This window comes from Sycon ciliatum, chromosome 9 (assembly GCF_964019385.1).
Source record: "Sycon ciliatum chromosome 9, ocSycCili1.1, whole genome shotgun sequence".
Classification (NCBI taxonomy): domain Eukaryota; kingdom Metazoa; phylum Porifera; class Calcarea; order Leucosolenida; family Sycettidae; genus Sycon; species Sycon ciliatum.
The window spans coordinates 30,097,321-30,119,553 of NC_088651.1; the positions used below are offsets into that span (position 1 = coordinate 30,097,321).

Here is a 22,233-nt window from a genome sequence, read left to right on the forward strand (position 1 = left end):
AGGCAATAACACACAACTTTTCATGTTGAACATTTTCGTTCCCCAAATACACAGGAATCATAATTCGAAGTAGTTCAATTTGTGCTTACTATGGTGGCGGGGCGTTATAGGGCCCGACTTCTGCGAAAATCAGGCTTAGGTTGAAAATCATTTAATTGAGAAAAATTATGTTTTGTAAAAGTTTGTGTCCTGTGTGGGCAAGTTCGAGTGCAGGGAAGTGAAACCAAAGAAAATCTCGCTTGTGTGACGAAGTAGAAATCATTGCAGGAAGGGTTTCAGCGCTCAGGGAAGTCATAGGGCTCCTGGTAGAATATTCGGCCTTATTCCATAGTACGGTAGGAAACCATTGTGATGGCGTACTTAGACATGCGCTGTTGGGTTGTTTCCTCGCCGAGCGACTTCACCTCTACATTTTCAACACCAACGTGTTCAGCATTGATTGGTCACACCATCGTTGCTCACACCAACGCTGAAGTCACAAATGACGCCTCAGCACCCGAGTCCAGGAACTCGCGAACCTTCGCCGTTCAAGTTCTTCCCTCGACTCGTGCCACTCCGGTCATCAGCCGCACACTTGTTGAGTGTAGACAGCACGATCCAACCTTCTTCTCCATTACTATCTGGCCGTACTCAGCGTATCTGTATTGGACGGGATCAGAGTGCCATTTCTGCACCATCCTGTGGCGTGCAACAAGGTTCTGTTCTAGGACCGATCCTTTTCAGTATCTACACCCGCGAAGTTCCAACCATAGCTAACCAGTCTTCATCAGTTCAATTTGCCGATGACATTGCGCTGATCAGCAGCAGCACATCCCTGGACACGGTATCTGCTACGCTATCGGCCTCGGTTTCTGCACTTGCTGACTGGTTGCAGACCCATGGTCTCATTTTGAATGCAGCCAAGAGCCACGTGATCCCTGTATACCCCAACAGGCAGCCTCAGCAGCCCCAGCATACGATCAATGTAAACTGTCATGAAACGCCGATTCCTGTCGTTACTGCGGCCAGGTATCTTGGAGTGCTCCTCGACTCGGATCTGTCATGGACGCCCCATGTTGATCGCCGCACCGCTCGACTGGCCCAGAGGATCGGAGCACTATGGAGGTTGCGTCGCTGCTTGACTCATCAGAGCCGAGTTCTCTACTTTAAAGCGATCATCATGTCTGACCTGATGTACGGATCCAATGCGTTTTCCCCGCTTCTTACTGCCAACCAATTGGATCGGCTACAAGTCATGCAGAATCGGGCGGCAAGGGCGGTTTTCGGACTCTCGCATCACACCTCCGCGCGTACCCTCCTGCTGCAATTGGACACCTACAGAGTATCCGAGATATTCAGGCAGAAGTTCATCGTTCTGGTCTGGAGGTCTCGGAATGAGCACGCAAGTTCTGAACTGCAAGCCCTCCTAGTTCCTTCGGCAGCTGGCCCAACTAGGTTGCACTCCACCATGGGTCTGCGCCAACCGCCAGTTTCCACCAGGTTCGGCAAGGGTTGCCTCGCGTTCCGGGGCGCCCAGCTGTGGAACACATTACCCAGCGATATACGTGCCATCTCCACGCTCCGCCAGTTCCGCGCCAGCGTGATCCCGCACACACTTACTGGCCTTAGTACCTAGAGTACCAGACGTCCTGTTTGATGATCAGCTGGCTTAGTTTTTCTCCACCTCTATCCTAATTACATCAGTCCCCAATTTCATTTATTACTGCTTTCTATCTGCATTCGCCACCTTTTCATTGGGCAGATCTGCCCGTTTGGTTTGCGAATTAAAATAAACACAACGACAACAACATCTCAGTCGGTTTCTCCTGGCTGTAACCTGCTCCATCCAACACATCATGTATTAGCAAATGGTGCTTCCTTTGGCACTCTGAGCCTGACCGACATTCCCTTGCCATATGGCCATATTTGAAACGGGTCCAGCAGAGTGTTTCTCGCTGCTGAAAAGACTTTCTCCCTTCCTTTGGCAGCGACTTGAGCTGCTTCTCTGTGTTTGCGACCGATATCGCCATGCACTGAGCCTTGCCACTGATCGTTCCACTGGCTTCCTGGCAGTATCACCCTGTCGTCCGTGCGCGATCTGGTAAGACCAGCCGTGCTCCTGAACCTGACGCAGAGACATCCCGTAGCACTGCCGTTCGACCAGGTCCGCATTGATCCTAGATCACGTGCTTTGCCATTGCTTGCAGCAAAGGGGCCATTTTACCTATAATGATAATTATAATAATTATGTATCGGCGTTATACTTGGTGTCCACCTCGCTATCTTCCGTCATAGCGAGTGTGGTCCACACCTCTATCTCTCGGCAAACACGCACAACGTATTACTGAAAAGACTCCTCTGACCGCTGCTTGCCTGTCAGCAACGTCTTTCCGAGCGAGGGAAGCAACTCTCGCTTTGCTTCCTCGTAGTTATTGCAGCAAATACAGATCCTCTCCATTGTGCTACCCGCTAGCACGATACGCAATCGCAGCAGCCATTCGCTTTCTTCGAACTCGTTCTTGGAACAGATGTCCTCAAACAGGCCGAAATAACGCTCCAGTGGCTGCGTTCCAACATATGAGGGTTTTTTCATCAACGGTTTACGCCCACCTCTGTGACTGGGAGCTTCCGCTGTACCTCCAATCACACTCTCACTGGCGGCTTCACCATCACCCTCATACGCCTTGGCGAAGCGCTCGTTAATCTCTTCGAGATTTTGTCAAACTCGGTGCTGAGCGTCTCCTCTTGCCGTCTGGCACTACGCTCCTCACGCTCCTCGCACTGTCGGAGCCTCTGCTCTACATGTTCCTCCAACTTCTCGCCTTCCAATCCTAACCGAATTCCATTGGCGATGAAGATGGCCTCCAAATTACCTAGTGCCTCTGCCATGCGCGCTTCAATCCTGGCGTGGTCGCAAAATGCTGTGAACCCTTCTGATTCTCTAAAAGTCAGGAAAGAACGAGCACACAGCAAGAGGACAACTATTTTCTCTTCACAGTATATTTCACATGATCGAACATAATAACCTAGCACTAAGATCACCAGCTATTTATAGCATGCAAATGACAGCGTATATCAGGAAAGCATTCGCATATAAAACATGACATAACAGCGTACTTAGAAGTTGCGACTTCAGCGGTTATAGTCATGAAGTTGATTGTTCCAACTAGGAACACACGCTTCTTGCCGAACTTGACACTTGACTGACTCACGACTGCCATCCGGAGCACACGAGAAGCACGTCGCACCTTCCACTCGGCAAACCTGCAAGAAAGCACTACTCCCTGCTCAATACACAGTGTTTCGGAGAATTCGACCCTCATCAGTTGAGCTTCATGAATATTACCGCCGAAGTCGCAACTTCTAAGTTCGTATTGTTCTCCCTCACGCGGACGTGCGACTAGTTGTTGGAGGTGACAGCGTTGCGAATAGCTATACTGGCTCTCAATGTCTGTTTAGCACAACTCCATGAGCCACTCTGACTCACGCTGCTACCTGGAGCTTCACGAGGTGTTTGTCGTGCTGGAAACAACGCGTCTCCGTAAGTTTGTATCCTTGGTGATGGTTTGGCCTGGAGAGCAGTATATAAGTTGTGCTTTTCAAGCACAATCTTCCTCAGCCTACTCAAGCTCAACTGATGAGGGGTGAATTCCCCGAAACACTGTGTATTGAGCAGGGAGTGGTGCTTTCTAAAAAAACAGACAGTTTCCTTCGTAACTGATCAATAATGCCCTTGAAAGGTGTGCGAAACATACTTTCGCAGTTGAAAAAGAATGTTGACATTATGTGGCAAGTGTCAACCTTTTGGTCGTGCGATCCTTTGGTTGTGTCAAGTAGCATGGAACAGAACCGTAGACGAGATTCATGTAGTAGTTAAATCCACTCTGTGTGACATTCAATAATGGCCGGCGTGGAACCATGACATCCGGCGATAGCCCTAAAGTTGCAAAATTCCGTTTGACTATCATTTACTCACATTGTTTTATTTGGTTCTTGTGTTGTAGAGTCCAGTTGCTGATGTCATGATATATGTAGGGTCCAGTGTCTGATATCATATATGGTCTAGAAGTAATAATATAAGACCTGTTTGGCATACAAGAATCCGTACGCAGACTTATGACTGTTAGCATGGCTCAGTGGAAGGTTGACCATTGGAACGGCACCAACAGCATGAGATCGGCGGCCATTGAGCATGGGATTTTCCAGGGGGACTCCATATCCCCACTGCTGTTCGTCATCTGCCTCATGCGACTACTCCGTTCAGCTCTTAACGGCCACAACATCATCAGAGCCATCAACACCTGGGCTGTGGCTTTTATGGTATAGTGCTGGTATCTTGGCTTTGACGCAGGACGAGTTGAAATCTGCTAACCGAAGAACGCGCAAGCTTATGACTATGCATGGTGCTCTCGATCCATGCGCTGATGTAGCCCGAAAGTACGTCCGTCGCAAGGAGGGTGGACGTGGTTTTCAAAGTATCCATGATGCTGTGACTGTCACCATGGGGAAAAGCTATTTGAAGCATTATGTGCCTCAGTCAGATGCGGAACTCATGAAGCTGGCTGCATCCATTTTGTGGCCACATCTGGTTGCCCCACTGGACACCTCACAGGATGTGAAGTGCGGCTTCAAAAAGAACATCTCTTGGCTTGGACCCAGAAACCCTTGCATGGGTAGTTTGTCCGCCAAACAGAACAACTGACCAACGAGAATACCTGGAGTTGGCTGACAAAGGCTGGTCTAAAGAAGATCACAGAGCGCCTGATCATCGCGACACAATACCAGGCCTTGGAAACTAACCTGCTCAAGGCCCAAATCTTCCATCAGGGCAGAAGCTGTAACAGATTCACTGTTACTACTAACACTAGGAATAGGATACACTTATCACCTGCTATTATCACGCTGCTGCTGTTAGGTGTTATGTCCATCATTGCTTGTTCATGTATATAAGAATGCATTATGGCAAGGATCATTGCTTATTCCAAGAATGACTACTGAAGTTAGTTGGACTGTTACACTGGTAGCAAGAGGATGGTTTTTCTTTTCGTCGTGTTCAGGCTATGCGCAGTGGCCGCATTAGTCGCCTACGGTATATTCGAGATTCAGAAGCGTCTGAATCACCTTATCGCACTCGGTCAGTGCGATGGATCAGATCAAACGCCAAGACGTGCTCAAGCTCCCAGCGGAGAGAGGCCACGCATGCGCCATGTTAAGTCTCCGCCTGTGTTTCGTGGAGATACAAGAGAGTTCAAGGAGTGGGCCTTCGCCATCGAACTCGCCATGAAGTTCCTGCAGCTGGACAACGCGGAGGCGCGCTTGAGCTACGCGGCGAGTTTTCTGGAGGGCAACGCTCGTCTTTGGTTTATCGCCTCTCAGGAGGCAAACACGCTGTTTTCCGACTGGCCAGACCTGAAGAGCAAGCTGGGAGAAGTGTACAGCCCGGTTTATGACAGGGAACAGGCGCGCATCGACTTATTCGCTCTTCACCAAGATGAGACTCTTGACGAATACATCAACAAATTTTCGCGGCTTAGCTTACAAGTTCCCGAGCTTGATGACCACTCCAGAGCTATCTTGTTCACGCGTGGGCTGGCTCAGGGCCTAAGCGGTGAGGTACTTAGGGAGTATCCGCAACATTTGGCCCAAGCCATACGAGCTGCGGTCTCAGCAGACCAGTCGATGCGGCTAGCCCAAGCAAGCTACGCCAAGGCAGTGCGCGCACCAGGGCATCAGAGGCGCCAGCCTGGACCCTGGTCAAGCCAACCAACACCATCCGGTGGGAGAGAAACCAGGGAGCCAGAGGGTCGTTCAAGGCTGTGTTTCACCTGCAGGAAACCCGGCCATATTGCCAGATTCTGTCCAGAAGGAGGGAGGAACGCCACAAGCAAGCCTTCTTTAAACGATGGACGCCAGTAAGGAAGGGAGTGCGACTACTGGCGAACACGAGAGCACCCAGGAATAGGCCACGAATCAAAGTTCAGAACAAATTCTGCCCCTTAGCAAATTTGGAACCACGCCTCGAGTGGACCGAAATTCAAGCGTCGCCTGTCAAGCATTCGTCACCTGATACTGTTGGCCGGCCTAATGAAGTAACCGCCAGCACAGGGAGCATTTCCGCCGACAACGAACACGACCTAATGCGCGTCCAGGGCAAGTTAAATGGACGTCGCGTTACCATGCTACTGGATTCTGGGTGAACCCACGACTTCATTTCAACTGACTTTGTCAAGAAGCACAACATCTCCACAACAACCGGTAGCGACGTCCTGAACGTCACACTTGCTGATGGATCGGTCCGCTCACAGCCTATTACGAAAACGGACAGCTTGAAGACCGTAGTCGGCGACTTTAGCGAGCACCAACAGTTCCTAGTATTCCCTATGACGCGGTATGACGTGATCCTCGGCAAACCATGGCTGACCCGGACGAACCCACAGATCAATTTTCGCACCAATGAAATCAAGCTGGAGGGTGGATCCATCATCTGTCAATCGAGTGAAAGTGATGGCACGGACAAATCCAACCCACCGATCGAGACGTTCCTCATCTCAGGGAAGCAGGCTAGGCATGCAATGAGAGGTGGCGCAGAAGGAATCCTAGCGTATGTGACAGCAGATCCGGACGAGCCACAGACGGTGGATAGTCCGGGTAGGGAGGATCAGAAGGATGTCAAGGACCTGCTGAAGGAGTTCGGGGACGTCTTTCCCGATGAGCTTCCAAACAAGCTGCCACCCAGAAGAGGCGCAGATCACGAGATAAAAACGGAAGAAGGAGCTAAACCGCCATCTCGTGCAGCATATCGTTTACCAAAACCAGAGATGGGTGAGCTTCAAGCTCAGCTCACCGAGCTGCTCCGTAGAGGATTCATCCAGCCCAGCAAATCCCCATACGGAGCCCCTGTGTTCTTCGTAAAGAAAGCGGATGGAACACTTCGAATGGTATGCGACTGGCGTGAGCTAAACCGCATAGCCATTAAGAACAAGGCATGCCTACCGAATATTGACGACCTCTTTGATACCGTCCAAGGCAGTGCGTATTTCACCAAGCTAGATCTGAGGTCCAGTTACAATCAGATTCGAATAGAAGAAACAGATATTCCGAAGACAGCAATAAATACCCCATTCGGTCACTTTCAGTTCACAGTGATGGGTTTTGGCCTAACAAATGCCCCGGCAACATTCCAAACCTTGATGAACAGTGTCCTCCAGCCATACCTGCGTAAATTCGTTGTGGTGTTTCTAGACGATATCCTCATATTCAGCAAATCATGGGAGGAGCACCTCGATCATGTCAGAACCATCTTAAACGCCCTCAGGAGGAATGAGCTATATTGCAAACCGTCTAAATGTGAATTCGGCCTGACAGACGTTCTGTTTCTTGGGCACCGGATAGACGGCCAATGCATTTCTCCAGATCCAGAGAAGATCAAGGCCGTGCATAACTGGCCTGTCCCGACGATGGTCACGCACGTAAGACAGTTTCTGGGATTCGCTAATTACTTTCGAAGGTTCATTAACCATTTCTCGGCCATCTCCAAACCCCTGGAGGAACTGACAGGGAAACATGTGCGCTTTGAGTGGAATCAGACTCGACAGGAGGCATTTGAGCTATTGAAGTCTGCTCTGCTGGATGCACCAGTGTTGCGACTAGCAAACGTCAGTCAGGATTTCCGCGTTGAGACTGACGCAAGTGACTTTGCTGTGGCAGGAGTCTTAACGCAGCAAGCAGAGGACCAGTCCTGGCATCCTGTGGCTTACGTGAGCCGAAAGCTGCCTTCTGCCGAACGGAATTACACGGCCGCCGAGCGAGAAACTTTGGCTATAGTGTACGCCCTGCAGTGCTGGCGAGTCTACCTATTTCGCCACTTTCAACTCTACACCGACAACATGGGAGTTGTCTACCTCAGGACCAAACCAAACTTAACCAAGAGAGAGGCTCGATGGATTGAATTCCTGGCCGACTATGACTACACGGTACATCACAAGCCAGGGAAGTGTAACATAGCAGACCCGTTGTCACGTCGACCAGACTTGGAACTGAATGGAATCGAGTTCTCTCTGGATGTGAATCAAGGAATTGCGAATCAGATCTCAGCAGGGTATGATAGTGACCCAGAGCTTTCGCCAGTAATCAAGCGCTTGATGGCTTGCAGCGAAGACGCCATGCATGAGCGATACGTCTGGAACAGTGTGGACCGGCGGCTGTACCTAGTAACATCGGGCGATGCTCGCCTCTGCATTCTTCGCGGTCCGGTACGGCTGCAACTGCTCAAACAGAATCATGATTGCCTGACGGCCGGCCATCCGGGGAGAGACAGGACCTACCTGAAGCTGAGCAGATACTTCTATTGGCCAGGCATGAGAAGTGCTGTGAAGGACTTCGTTAAATCTTGCGACCGGTGCCAACGCGTAAGGGGTAGCCAGACGAAAGCAGGACTATTGCAGTCCCTTCCAGTCCCCGAGCAGCCCTGGACAGACATCAGCATGGATTTCATCATGGCACTGCCGCTGACCTGCCGAGGACATAGCGCCATTCTAACCTTTGTGGACCGTCTGACGAAGTATGTGCACCTGATCCCGACGACTGTTCATGTTGACTCTAAGGAGGCAGCCCGATTGTACGTGGATCATGTGTTTGCTGCCCATGGCTTGAGCAAAACGATAGTTTGTGATCGAGATCCGCGATTCACGTCGGCGTTCTTCAAGGAGGTTTTCAGTATTCTTGGCTTGGAGCTAAAAATGAGCACGGCCAACCACCCGCAGACCGATGGCATGACTGAGCGTGTGAACCGTGTCATTGAGGATACGCTAAGAGCTTTCGTCAACCATAGGCAAAACAATTGGGATGAACTCCTATCGCTATGTGAGTTTGCGATCAACAATGCCGATCAAGCGTCAACAGGTAACACGCCATTTTTCCTCAACCATGGATGCCATCCAGTTACTCCCTCGAGCTTATTGACGAAGCAGAAAGCTGGAGCTGGCATGGACACGAATGGTCCGCTGTCATGGCTGGATGGCCGCGTAGAGGCACTACGTGAGGCACAGGATGCCATCGTGGCGGCGCAGGCCCGGCAATCATTGTATGCGGATCGAGGACGGGTGGAGGACGCCCTGAAGGAGGGGGATGAGGTGTTGGTCTTCAGGGACTTCCTGCTGACGCCCGAGGAACGAGACAGGCCTTCACACAAATTAAGGCTCAAGTGGTATGGGCCGTTCAAGGTGCAGAAGAAAGTGGCCCCGAATGCGTACAGATTAGCTCTTCCAAGAATCATTCGGGCCCATCCAGTGTTCAATATTGCTGCCCTCAAGCTGTACCATGGCAATGAGATACCGGGCCGTACTCAGCCGGCACCTCCACCCCTAACCGATGCGGATGGCCATACGCGGTACATTGTCGAAAAGGTGTTGTCGCACAAGAAGAGAGGACGGCGCACGCAATACCTAGTGAAATGGAAGGGCTACCGAGATGCCACCTGGGAGCCGGAGGAATACTTGATGGATGAAGCAGGAAACGCTATTATTCCGCTGAAAACCTACCTGGACCGTTTTTCATAAATTGCTATTTAATTGGCAGCCACAGCTGTATTGCTAGTTTCTACGTGTTGCAATAGAAATGTAGCATTCTGCATGATTAGGATAGTGCTTCCCTGCCAGCCAGGCGTTATTTGCAGAGGACATGCACTGGATCTTGAGTTCATCAGTGTTGTTTTCGGCTACCATGCATTCCACATATCCATGCATGATCATTAGTTACCATAACTGTTCCTTCGAATTGGTACTGTTCTGACAGTTGAGAGGGGGGAATGGTGTAACAGATTCACTGTTACTACTAACACTAGGAATAGGATACACTTATCACCTGCTATTATCACGCTGCTGCTGTTAGGTGTTATGTCCATCATTGCTTGTTCATGTATATAAGAATGCATTATGGCAAGGATCATTGCTTATTCCAAGAATGACTACTGAAGTTGGTTGGACTGTTACAGAAGCCACCTGTCTTGAATGTGTGGGAAGGCAGGCGAGTCGGTTGCCCATATCCTATGCGAGTGTTCAAAGGTCGCTGGACGGGATTACTTGGAGCGTAATAATCGGGCGGCCTCTGCGTGTACATGGGATACCTTCTGGATATGAGTACTACAAGCACCACTGTGATCGGTCCAATAGCATCATGCACCTGCGGTTAACGTGCCTGAAGCAAGAGATACTTCATCTCTCCGCAGGACCAGAAGATCAAGATCCTGTGGGATTTCACCATCTAGTGCGATCGCTTCATTGAGCACTGAAGGCTTGAAATTGTTCTGCTTGATTTGAAACAAACTCCCATTAAAGTCACATTTTTGTCTGATACAGAATGTTCCTGAACTCTCCATTACGCTCCATTGGTTCACCTCGAATGTCCCGTTCATTCTTCTTCAAAAAATTACGGTACCCACTTGGACTTGAAACTGTGCACGGCACTTTCAAGACCTGATCAGCCTAGCCTCAGTCAATATTTTTCCATTGGCTTTGTTCGTTCCAGTCTTCTTTGAATTAGTCTCTCTCTCATTGCATCTGGGACCCATTGCTCATTGTTTTTCAGATTTCGCTTTCACATTTCATCAGGCCCGCTGGTCTCCATATATACATGCGGCCGTGGCGGCGCCTTTACATGGCATTCTACAACAGACTTACGGCCGATGCCAAGTCCTTAGCTGACGCTCTACACGAGACTTGCGGGCGGTGCCGGATCTTTAGCAGACGCTCTGCAACAAACCTTCGACTGTTGCCGAATCCTTAGCAGACGCTCTGCAACGAACCTTCGACTGTTGCCGAATCCGTACCAGACATTTTCAGAGCTGCCCTATAGTGCCTAATGCAAAATCATGTATCCCTCTATAGCTCTACAAATGTTCTGAAGTTTTCGGAAACGCGGAACGAAGATTATAAGTAAGCCCTTTAGACTAATTGAATCCATGAGTCATTCTCCCTTTGTGAATAATTCTCTAAAACAATGACAGATTCTACTAACTTGAAAAGCATTGAAATTTCCAGAACCTTCAACCTTATAGCACGCATTTCGTTATTTCTGCTCCATTTCTTCATATACCTAACAAAACAGGGGGTTGCCAAAGACTATGAGTCCCCGTTTAGTTCTACTGTTTAACGTCATATTCAGGTAGTTCTCACGCAATTTGTAATAATTCAAGCCAGTATATTTTTCATGCTTGGGTGGTTCGTTATTTTTCTGAAGTGTTAAAGTAACTTTAGAAATTGCGTTTTCTTAGCTTTGCATCAAACCTCATGCTTGACAATAGAAGAAAAATGACGGAGACTATATGTTACAGTGGTGTATGTGAACTATGCAACCTAACCAAGTTGCATATGAATCATGTTGTGGTTAGGAGTCTAGGTTATTCCTGAAAACAGAGTCATGATTCAGCCTTATAGATTAGAACCACAACATCCTACACTCTGTGTTTTGTGCACCACCTGGAACTATGCAAGAACAACATTGTCCTTGTGCTTTTTCGTTTGTAGACTTTTGAGTAATAATCAGATCCAGACTCTAAGTGACGGTGTGTTCTCTAATCTACCAAACCTCTACCAACTGTAAGTATTCTCAACTGCACAACTGAACGCAGAGAATAGTAATTATAACTGTGTGTATATAGAGTACTGCTGGAAACGTGATGAACAAACCTCTAATATCTGTGAGTATTATTATCTGCAGCACTGGATTGAAGGGAACAGTTGTAGACGCTTTGTGTAAAGCGTTTGTTGCATATCGGTTTTATTGGAAAGAAAGACGTTTCATGGCTCAATTTTGTTGTGGTCCATTGGTATATTTTGTTTTTGTTTTGCGCTCTCCTTTTCCCCTAGTTCGATTGTTTTGGTTTCACATCCAGTTTGTGCATGCACCCTGGAACGGTTACGTCATTGTCATACGTTTTGTTTTGTTGACGCGCATGCTCATGTGGTGCCATGATGTTTGTCATTTTCTTCAGTTTCAAGTTTCCCTTATTGTGTCCAGTCTTCTTTGTTTGTCCGTTGCCAGTCTCCGTCTTGTGGAATAATTAAATTATGTAAAACTTTAGTTCAGTTTTGTTGTTGTGTATGGCGGGTCGGATAGGCGGGTCGGATAGGGAGGCTGGGCGCCTGACGCCTGGCAATATGTGCGGGAGCACAAAAGTGCTTTATCATTCTAGCACCCGTCAACGTCTCACAGCTCGTCTTCTTTATCCCAAATCCCATTCCTCCATCACTGCTCTTGTCTACCATTATCTACGCAATACAACCGGCTTGGACAATCGACTCGCCATAATGCTCCTCTCAGTTACAACCCCTGTAATTCTACATAGTGTCATGGTCCCTTCTGTACACTAGTAGGGGTAAGCGGATTATGCTCAGAAAATGACCGGATTATGCTGTAGGGGATGCTCGCAGGATGCTCGAGAAAACAGCTATTTACGCTTTTACGTGCTTCACCAAAAGGACCAAAAACAAAAGAGATGACAATAATGAAAAAGGTGTTTCACCGGTTTCCTCGCAAACCCACACTAACATCAGACACAACCATTGGAAGCATCGAACTATTTTGAAGACTGTATTACCAAACATGTTCTCAAAACACCATTGAAGAATCTAACTCAAAAAGAACAAAGAACGGAGAGCTGGGGACGCACGTACCCGGCCCCGTACCGGACACACAGCCAAGGAGGACGACACCGTAGCGTCCCCACGCTTGACTGGCAAAGAAAACAGCAAGCAAAGAAAATCGGCCAGCGGGCGCAGTTCAAACATCTTGAACGACACGCTCAAAGCAAAACACGTGACAGAATATAATGCATGATGTCATCTGTACTCACGCGGACATTCAAAAAAGGTCAAATCTACACAAAAGCGAGTGCCGCAAGAAACAACACAAATAAATAATAATTCAAGCAGCGAAGAACTAGAAAGGCAGATTTCTAATTATCGAAGAACAAGAATGTATCGTAGAGTCCCAGCGCAACTGCCGGAGGATGCTGGCACCCACCAGACGGGTGGTGGCTGCCCCTGCCAGAGAGATAGAACGAAAACTGAAGCAGAGGAGCCACGTTACAAATAGTGAAACGCACAAGGTAAGAATAATCGAGCAGTGTCCAATTACGACATACTGAGTAAGATACATGTTAAACGAAGACAAACACTAACAAATGGAGAACGTTCCAACATTTCCCCTCTCACGAACGACTCCAGACTAATCGGAAGTCGTGAGATTATCATACTGACCGGTACCTTCATCGATGGGTTAAACTTCCAATGGCACAAACTGCGTTATCGGCCGCTTGGACTGCTTGGCGCCAATTCTGATGTTCACCACACGGACCAATCCATCAGATCCGGGGAACCCTTCTATCACTTTGGCTAGCGGCCAACGGCCTCTTGGCGCTTTGCTGCCTTGACCACACACTCAAATACGCCGCCAAAGTGCGGAGCGAGAGGGGGATTGAAGCTCCAGTGAACTCCTTGACTGGCCATACTTGCGGCCACTTCATCAGAACCTAGCGCTTGAACGGCTTCTCTTAGCTCGCGCTCTGCACCGACAAAGTTCGTCCCGTTGTCTGACACGACCTCAGCTGGCACGCTTCTGCGCTTGCAGAAACGGGTGAATGCTAGTAGAAACGACTCGGTGTCCAGGCCATACGCCATCTCGAAATGACAGGCTCGAGATTGCAAACAAGAGATAACACAGAGGTACCTCTTGAGCTGGGTCTTGCCACGTCCTTGTTTTGTCCGGAACGGACCGGCATAGTCAACTCCCACTCTTGAAAATACCCGGTACGGTGGAGCTGTTCGGAATAGCGGGAGCGGTGCTATCTGCTGCGAAGCCACAGTGGCCCACTTCTTCTTGCAGAGCACGCAGTGTGCACGGTGAGATCGTGTGACAACCTTGACAAGGATGATCCAAAACCGCAGCATCAGGTTTGCCAAGAGGTGGTTTGGGCCAACACTGTGATCACTCTTGCGATCTTCGGCGTCGACTATCAGCTGAGTAATCCGATGGTGCTGTGGCAAGATTATGGGATGCCGGGTATGCTCAGGCAAGTGGCTGGCAGTCTTCAGACGACCTCCAACGCGTAGCACACACGGGTAATCAGCGTAGCAGCGGGTCATTTGCTGCAAGGGACTTCCCTGACGTCAGCTACCGATACGAAGCGGGATAGCTCTCTGCTTGTGCGATCGCATACCAGTGAAATTCGGCACGCTGCAGCTCATCAGACTTCAGCTCCACAGAGTCGACTGCTGCACTCGCTGCTTCCGGATCCCCTCTCGTGCTAGCATGACGTCGACGACACCGGTTGATGAAACGGTAGCACCAGGCCGTCACTCTTACTAGTCGTTTCCATGACGAGTAGTTGTCGGGGTGGAGACGAAACACCTCCGCTCACACTTGCTGCACAGCAAACGCCATCCCTTGCGCTCGCTTTACCATTCCGGGCAACTCTTTTGACACAGTTATCTGATGAGATGGCCACTCAGTGTGCTGCTGGACGAGGAACTCGGGGCCGTTCCACCATACTGAATCACTGGCTAGCTGGGCTGCTGTCAAGCCTCTGGTGCCCTTGTCAGCTGGGTTCAGCTATCCAGGAACGTGGTTCCACTGGTTGCCAGCTGAATACTCTTGTACTTCAGCTATCCGGTTGCCCACGTCGACTTTAAACTTTCTTGAATGTGCTCTCACCCAGTGAAGCACGTTCATCGAGTCGGACCAGTAGGTGGCATTAGCCTGCGGCAGATCTAGCGCGTCATTCACTGTCTTGGTCAGGCAAACACCAAGCACAGCACCCTTCAGGTCCAGCTTCGGGATCGACATCTTCTTGGTGGGACATGGACGCGCCTTGGCGAGTGCTAGCGTCACTCGCACGTTGCCGTCTGGGTACTCAGAACGGACGTACACGTTAGCGGCATAGGCGGCATCTGAAGCATCCGTGAACACGTGCAGCGACAATGTAGCGACAGACGACTCGCGACCCGGACACTTGAAGCAGCGCGGCGCACGGAGCAGCGCCAGATCTCCCAGCTCGCTAAACCAGGATGTCCATCTCCGCGTGTACTCAGCGTCCAGTGGACCATCCCGAGGATGCACAGCTCCTGGAACATGACACGAGAGCTAATCGTGAAGGGAACTAGTTGTCCGCGTGGGTCAAATATAGATGCCATCTTATTCAGCACGGCTCGCTTGGTCAGCTTCTTCGTTGCAGGTGGCTTGAACTCAAGGCAAAGGTATCATCCTCTGCCGACCACATCACGCCTAGCGTCTTGACTGATGGTAGCACACAGTGATCATGATCATTGATGCTAGCTACGAGCTGCGGTGAGCGGTCAGCTTCCGTCCATCACCTCAGAGCTATTGCTGAGCCACTTGCGGAGGTGGAAGCTGCCCTGCTTAAGGAAGTCCTGTACTGTCCGGTACGGAGACAGCAGAGTGCAGCAGATAATCCACATACATGTCTCCGTCAACGATCTGCAACATGGCTGGGTCATACTTGTCGGTGGTCTCGCGGCACACCACTTGTAGCGCCTTGCATGCCAGGTACGGAGACGCCTTGATGCCGAACACCAACCTCTGGAACTCGTATACGCGTGAGTCCCACACAAAGCGATGATATCGGCGGTCTTGCTCAGCTAGCATGACTTTTCAGGAACATCTCAGTAATGTCCGCCGTGAGCGCTAATGGCTCCTTGCACACCCGCAGAAGTACTTTCACTAGGTCATTCTGCAGAGCGGGTCCAGCGTACATGCACTCATTGATCGACGTGCCGTCATTCTTGGCAGCAGCATCAAAGACGACACGTACCTTCGTGGTGGCCTTGTCATCTCGTACAATTGCGAAATGCGGCAGGAACCACTGGTCGTCGCCATCTGCTTCAACCTCTGCTGCCGACACTGCGCGCACATAGCCTTTGTCAATGTGGCTACGTATGACCTTGCCGTATGCTGCCTTCAGCTCTGGACGCTTGTCCAGCGATTTCTCTAGCATGAGCAGGCGATGGTCCGCCATGGCGCGATTAGCGGTGACACCAGGCTCGCCGTTGCTGTGGACCCATGGGATTGCCATGGTGACTCGCTGATCATGGAAGCTGATGGATTTCTCAACGATCTCCTCAGCCAGCTTCTCTGCAGGGGTGATGTAGGTGCCTTCGTGCTTCATACCGACTGCCTCCAGATCCAAGAAATTCTGGACCAGGCTGTCTGTGCTGCATTCACCTTATAAAGCATGCACGAAGTTGACGGACAACTCGTCATCACTGGGTGGACTGGGCGTTGGGCCCATACACACCCATCCCAGTGGCGTCTTGCAGGCAATTGGTCCACCGCTGCTGCGTCTGTACTCCGCGAGTGATGCGTGGGCATCAATGACGTCTAGACCAATCAGGAGGTCGACCGTGGTGCAGGAGATTTCGGGAAAGTCTATGAACTTCAGATGTTCATAGCTGGACTTGTACCGGCTCCAGTCGACGACCTGCGTCTTCTTGGTCACACGATCATATACGCATGCCTTGAGCGGGTATGACACTTTTCCATCAATGGATTCCATCTGCATCTTGACCAGTTCCCAATAGCCAGAGGTCTGCTGCGCACCAATCGTGGATGTGTTCAACATGTGAACTTCACCTGCCATGTCCAACTCGTGGGCTACATCCTTCCGTATGAAGCTTGCAGTCGAGCCTGAGTCCAGCATGGCCGTACAGATTGCCGACTTGCAGGTTGGGCCAATAATCTTCACTGGCACGGTAGCGAAAGCGGTAGTCTGCGGCACGCTAACACTAGCATGGTGAGAACTTTCCTGCCGAGGTGCCATAGCTGCTGGTCGCATCGTAGCGGGATTCTGCGCTGCAGCTTGGGGCTGCACTGACTTGCTGTAGTGCAGAAGTGAGTGGTGCCTCTCTTCACAGTGGCAACGTTCCAGCTTCTGGCACTCACGCGCCCAGTGTCCATGCTCCAAGCAACAGCTTGGCACGCTTGACCAGGCCCCAGCGGCGCTTGGTTGTCAGCGCCCTGAATTCCGGACACTCTGCTGTGGCATGGCTCTTGCTGCACTTGGCACACTGCTGAGTACTGAGCTCCACAGCAGATGACCTAGGCTTTGGCGGGACCACAGAAGGTGTCTTGTTCACTTCTCTGTGCCGACTGTCGCCAAGATGTCATTGGCTCGCTTAGCGTTCTGGACCTGTTTTACCAGCCAGAACGACAACGTGGTTGCGTTGCATTTGCTGTCTGGATGTTGTTCGTAAAATCGTATAACTTCACTTCTGGGTAGCTTCTCCAGTGCACTTAGGAATAGCTCCCTACCAGGGGTCTCTCCAGCCAAGTCCAGGTTCATGACCACAGTTCTGAGCTTGACAGCAAATTTCCGGACAGACTCGGTGTCCCTGTCAGAGGCAATGCGTGGGTGATTCAGAATCTCTCTTTCTTGCCAGGCAAGATGGCGATCAGAACCACCAAACCAGCGCTCAAGCTCCGTCCAGGCTGCAGTGTATGCACCCGGACCGTCGAACATATCTGCGATAATGTCTTCGGCTGAGCTACCCTGCAGCGCCTCCTTCAGTCGTACCAGTTTATATTCGTCAGAGACGAAGCGGTCCTCGTCCACAAGGCGCTTGAATGTTTGTTTCCACCGTACAAACTGCTGGGTCCTGCCACTAAATTTGGGCAGCTCTAGTGGCTTCAGATGGTGAAAAGCACTTACTCCATGCGGCCGTTGCATACTGGCAAGCCAATCGCTAACATGGGGGTCGACAGCAGATTCCGGGTGAGGAGACCACTCAGAAAGTCTAATACTGGCAGGAGCACTATAACCAACTGACGTCACACTTAGTCTGCTGCTCAGACTACTTGGCTTTGGTGGTGGTGTTGGCCGTGTGCGTGGTGCTGGTAGAGGTGGCATAGGCCACATGTGCGGTGGTGTTAACCCTTTATTGGCCAATTAAAATACAAACAAGCCCACGCAATCGCCAAACCTGTACCTAAATTGGACGTAACTTTAGTTTGCATTGGACAAATCCCACGATCTTGGGCATCCTGGAAAGGCCTTGGCGAGAGGAGCGCAATGAGCGTACACTCGACTCCACGGGATGCACTGGTCCAGCGCTGCAAGCCAGGGAAGGCCCACCAGCGCTGGGCCCACGCTCGAGATCTATCTCTATCCACCATTTCACTCCTGTTGCTCGTATCAAACTCAACAATTTTCGTGAGACTCCCGGGAACCTGCTGTTGAAGTTGAATCAGCGTAGTCTTGTCAACAGGTGACGTAAGCAGGGAAAATCCCGGCCGTTGACCCACGCATCGCGCTCTGAGCGCAAATTTCCCGGGACCAACATTACGAGTGCTATAACTCAAGAACCGCTCTTTGTATCGCTTTGAAATTTATTTGAGGCGACAGCTGAGAGTTTTCTCTTCGACCTACATATTTCGATCTTTACGAAAGACCGAGATTTGAGCAAGTTACGAAAATTTCAAAATGCCTACCCCATCGAACATCGGTGTTCGATCAATGTATAGGCCAGCCAATAAAGGGTTAACAGTGGCACAGGGGTAACCTGTTCTGCGACTGCTGATTGTTGGCCTGATGCCACTTGGCCAGAAACCGACTCAACAGGCGAATTCAAGATCGCCTCAGCAGCAGCCATCACACCAACACTCTCCTTATCAAACTTAGCCTCCCACTCGTCCAACTCATTCAACAGTTGCTAACTCTCTTGGGATTCCAACATGCTGCGCATAATTTCTAAAACCGAATTCAGCTCTGACCGTACAAATTCTAATTTACGGACATCAGGCTGCAAATATCGGCGAGACGGCGACGAGCAAGCAATCAGTGTTCGCAAGCGGTTACTGATCCGCGTGTGGCGTCTACGGAGGTTTGTTCTCTGACGAATCAACTCTTTCCAGCGGTCCTCAAGTTCCTCAACAGGAGTTTCACCCACGCTCGTACCATAATGGCGGGGCGTAAAACTACGAGTCACAAACTCTGGTGGTGGCGGAAACGCCATTACCACCGCTGACACTACAAGTCGAAACCTGTCGGATCCAGCTCGAAGGACCAAATGTTTCACCGGTTCCCTGCCAAACCCACAATTACATCAGACACAACCATTGGAAGCATCGAACTATTTAGAAGACTGTATTACCAAACATGTTCTCAAAAGACCATTGAAGAATCTAACTCAAAAAGAACAAAGAACGGAGAGCTGGGGACGCACGTACCCGGCCCCGTACCTGACACACAGCCAAGGAGGACGACACCGTAGCGTCCCCACGCTTGACTGGCAAAGAAAACAGCAAGCAAAGAAAATCGGCCAGCGGGCGCAGTTCAAACATCTTGAACGACACGCTCAAAGCAAAACACGTGACAGAATATAATGCATGATGTCATCTGTACTCACGCGGACATGCAAAAAAGGTCAAATCTACACAAAAGCGAGTGCCGCAAGAAACAACACAAATAAATAATAATTCAAACAGCGAAGAACTAGAAAGGCAGATTTCTAATTATCGAAGAACAAGAATGTATCGTAGAGTCCCAGCGCAACTGCCGGAGGATGCTGGCACCCACCAGACGGGTGGTGGCTGCCCCTGCCAGAGAGATAGAACGAAAACTGAAGCAGAGGAGCCACGTTACAAATAGTGAAACGCACAAGGTAAGAATAATCGAGCAGGTTCCGATTACGACATACTGAGTAAGATACATGTTAAACGAAGACAAACACTAACAAATGGAGAACGTTCCAACAAAAGGACTCAGAAAAGGATTCCGACCAAAAATATATAAAATGAAATATTTCAAATCGACAAGAAGCACTATGTACATTGTATGCTCCTTCATTAGCAGGTGTGTATATAACAGCCTCATTGGGGATCTGCCCTCTTTTCGGATGACCTACATCATGAAATCATAATATACGTGTGGAGAAAGAGGCGAATTATTCTACTTCATGAAGCTACATGAAGCTACTGAAGTCCATCGAACCTTCGACTCGGCAAACCTGCAAGAAAGCACCACTCCCTGCTCAATACACAGTGTTTCGGGGAATTCACCCCTCATCAGTTGAGCTTGAGTAGGCTGAGGAAGATTGTGCCTGAAGAGCACCACTTATATAGTGCTCTCCAGGCACAAACATCACCAGGGATACAAACTTACAGAGACGCTCCGTTTCCAGCGCGACAAACACGTCGTGAACACCAGATAGCAGCGTCAGTCAGTGTCGCTCCTGGACGGTGAGACAGACGTCGAGGACCCTCGGTCATTCGCAACGCTGTCACCTCCAAACCAACTAGTCGCAAGCCCGCGCTGGGCACAACAGTACGAAGAAGTGGTTGCGACTTCGGCGATATTTTGTAAGAAAGGGTTTGCTCCCCACACCGGAGCTCGCGCTATTCCGCCGACTTTACTTGACACTTGACTGACTCACGACTGCCATCCAGAGCACACGAGAAGTCCATCGAACCTTCGACTCGGCAAACCTGCAAGAAAGCACCACTCCCTGCTCAATACACAGTGTTTCGGGGAATTCACCCCTCATCAGTTGAGCTTGAGTAGGCTGAGAAAGATTGTGCCTGAAGAGCACCACTTATATAGTGCTCTCCAGGCACAAACATCACCAGGGATACAAACTTACAGAGACGCTCCGTTTCCAGCGCGACAAACACCTCGTGAACACCAGATAGCAGCGTGAGTCAGTGTCGCTCCTGGACGGTGAGACAGACGTCGAGGACCCTCGGTCATTCGCAACGCTGTCACCTCCAAACCAACTAGTCGCAAGCCCGCGCTGGGCACAACAGTACGAAGTAGTGGTTGCGACTTCGGCAATATTTTGTAAGAAAGGGTTTGCTCCCCACACCGGAGCTCGCGCTATTCCGCCGACTTTACTTGACACTGGACTGACTCACGACTGCCATCCAGAGCACACGAGAAGTCCATCGAACCTTCGACTCGGCAAACCTGCAAGACAGCACCACTCCCTGCTGAATACACAGTGTTTCGGGGAATTCACGCCTCATCAGTTGAGCTTGAGTAGGCTGAGGAAGATTGTGCCTGAAGAGCACCACTTATATAGTGCTCTCCAGGCACAAACATCACCAGGGATACAAACTTACAGAGACGCTCCGTTTCCAGCGCGACAAACACCTCGTGAACACCAGATAGCAGCGTGAGTCAGTGTCGCTCCTGGACGGTGAGACAGAGTCTGAGACGTCGAGGACCCTCGGTCATTCGCAACGCTGTCACCTCCAAACCAACTAGTCGCAAGCCCGCGCTGGGCACAACAGTACGAAGTAGTGGTTGCGACTTCGGCGATATTTTGTAAGAAAGGGTTTGCTCCCCACACCGGAGCTCGCGCTATTCCGCCGACTTTACTTGACACTTGACTGACTCACGACTGCCATCCAGAGCACACGAGAAGTCCATCGAACCTTCGACTCGGCAAACCTGCAAGACAGCACCATTCCCTGCTGAATACACAGTGTTTCGGGGAATTCACCCCTCATCAGTTGAGCTTGAGTAGGCTGAGGAAGATTGTGCCTGAAGAGCACCACTTATATAGTGCTCTCCAGGCACAAACATCACCAGGGATACAAACTTACAGAGACGCTCCGTTTCCAGCGCGACAAACACCTCGTGAACACCAGATAGCAGCGTGAGTCAGTGTCGCTCCTGGACGGTGAGACAGACGTCGAGGACCCTCGGTCATTCGCAACGCTGTCACCTCCAAACCAACACTGACTCACGCTGCTGTCTGGTGTTCACGAGGTGTTTGTCGCGCTGGAAACGGAGCGTCTCTGTAAGTTTGTATCCCTGGTGATGTTTGTGCCTGGATAGCACTATATAAGTGGTGCTCTTCAGGCACAATATTCCTCAGCCTACTCAAGCTCAACTGATGAGGGGTGAATTCCCCGAAACACTGTGTATTGAGCAGGGAGTGGTGCTTTCTTGCAGGTTTGCCGAGTCGGAGGTTCGATGGACTTCTCGTGTGCTCTGGATGGCAGTCGTGAGTCAGTCAAGTGTCAAGTAAAGTCGGCGGAATAGCGCGAGCTCCGGTGTGGGGAGCAAACCCTTTTCTTACAAATAATAATAATAATAATAATCCCGCGTGCTAGTTTGTACGTGAAATGTGTGGGTTACAGTGAGGGTTGCGTCCCACCCGCCTGTGTGGATTCACAGGAAGTGTGAGTTACGGAGTCTGAAGAAAACGTTGAACGGTCTCTGCTTGGATGACGACTACACCA

The 22,233-nt window shown here is 50.2% G+C and overlaps 1 protein-coding gene across 1 annotated transcript in view; it reads left to right on the top strand.

The window, feature by feature from the left end:
• LOC135824427 (uncharacterized) overlaps positions 1-22,233 on the top strand; it is a 227,268-nt gene that overhangs the window by 38,637 nt on the left and 166,398 nt on the right. Inside the window, exon 4 of the mRNA XM_065337162.1 lies at positions 11,502-11,573. Coding sequence (XP_065193234.1) covers positions 11,502-11,573 — 72 coding nt within the window. The remainder of the gene's footprint in view (positions 1-11,501; positions 11,574-22,233) is intronic.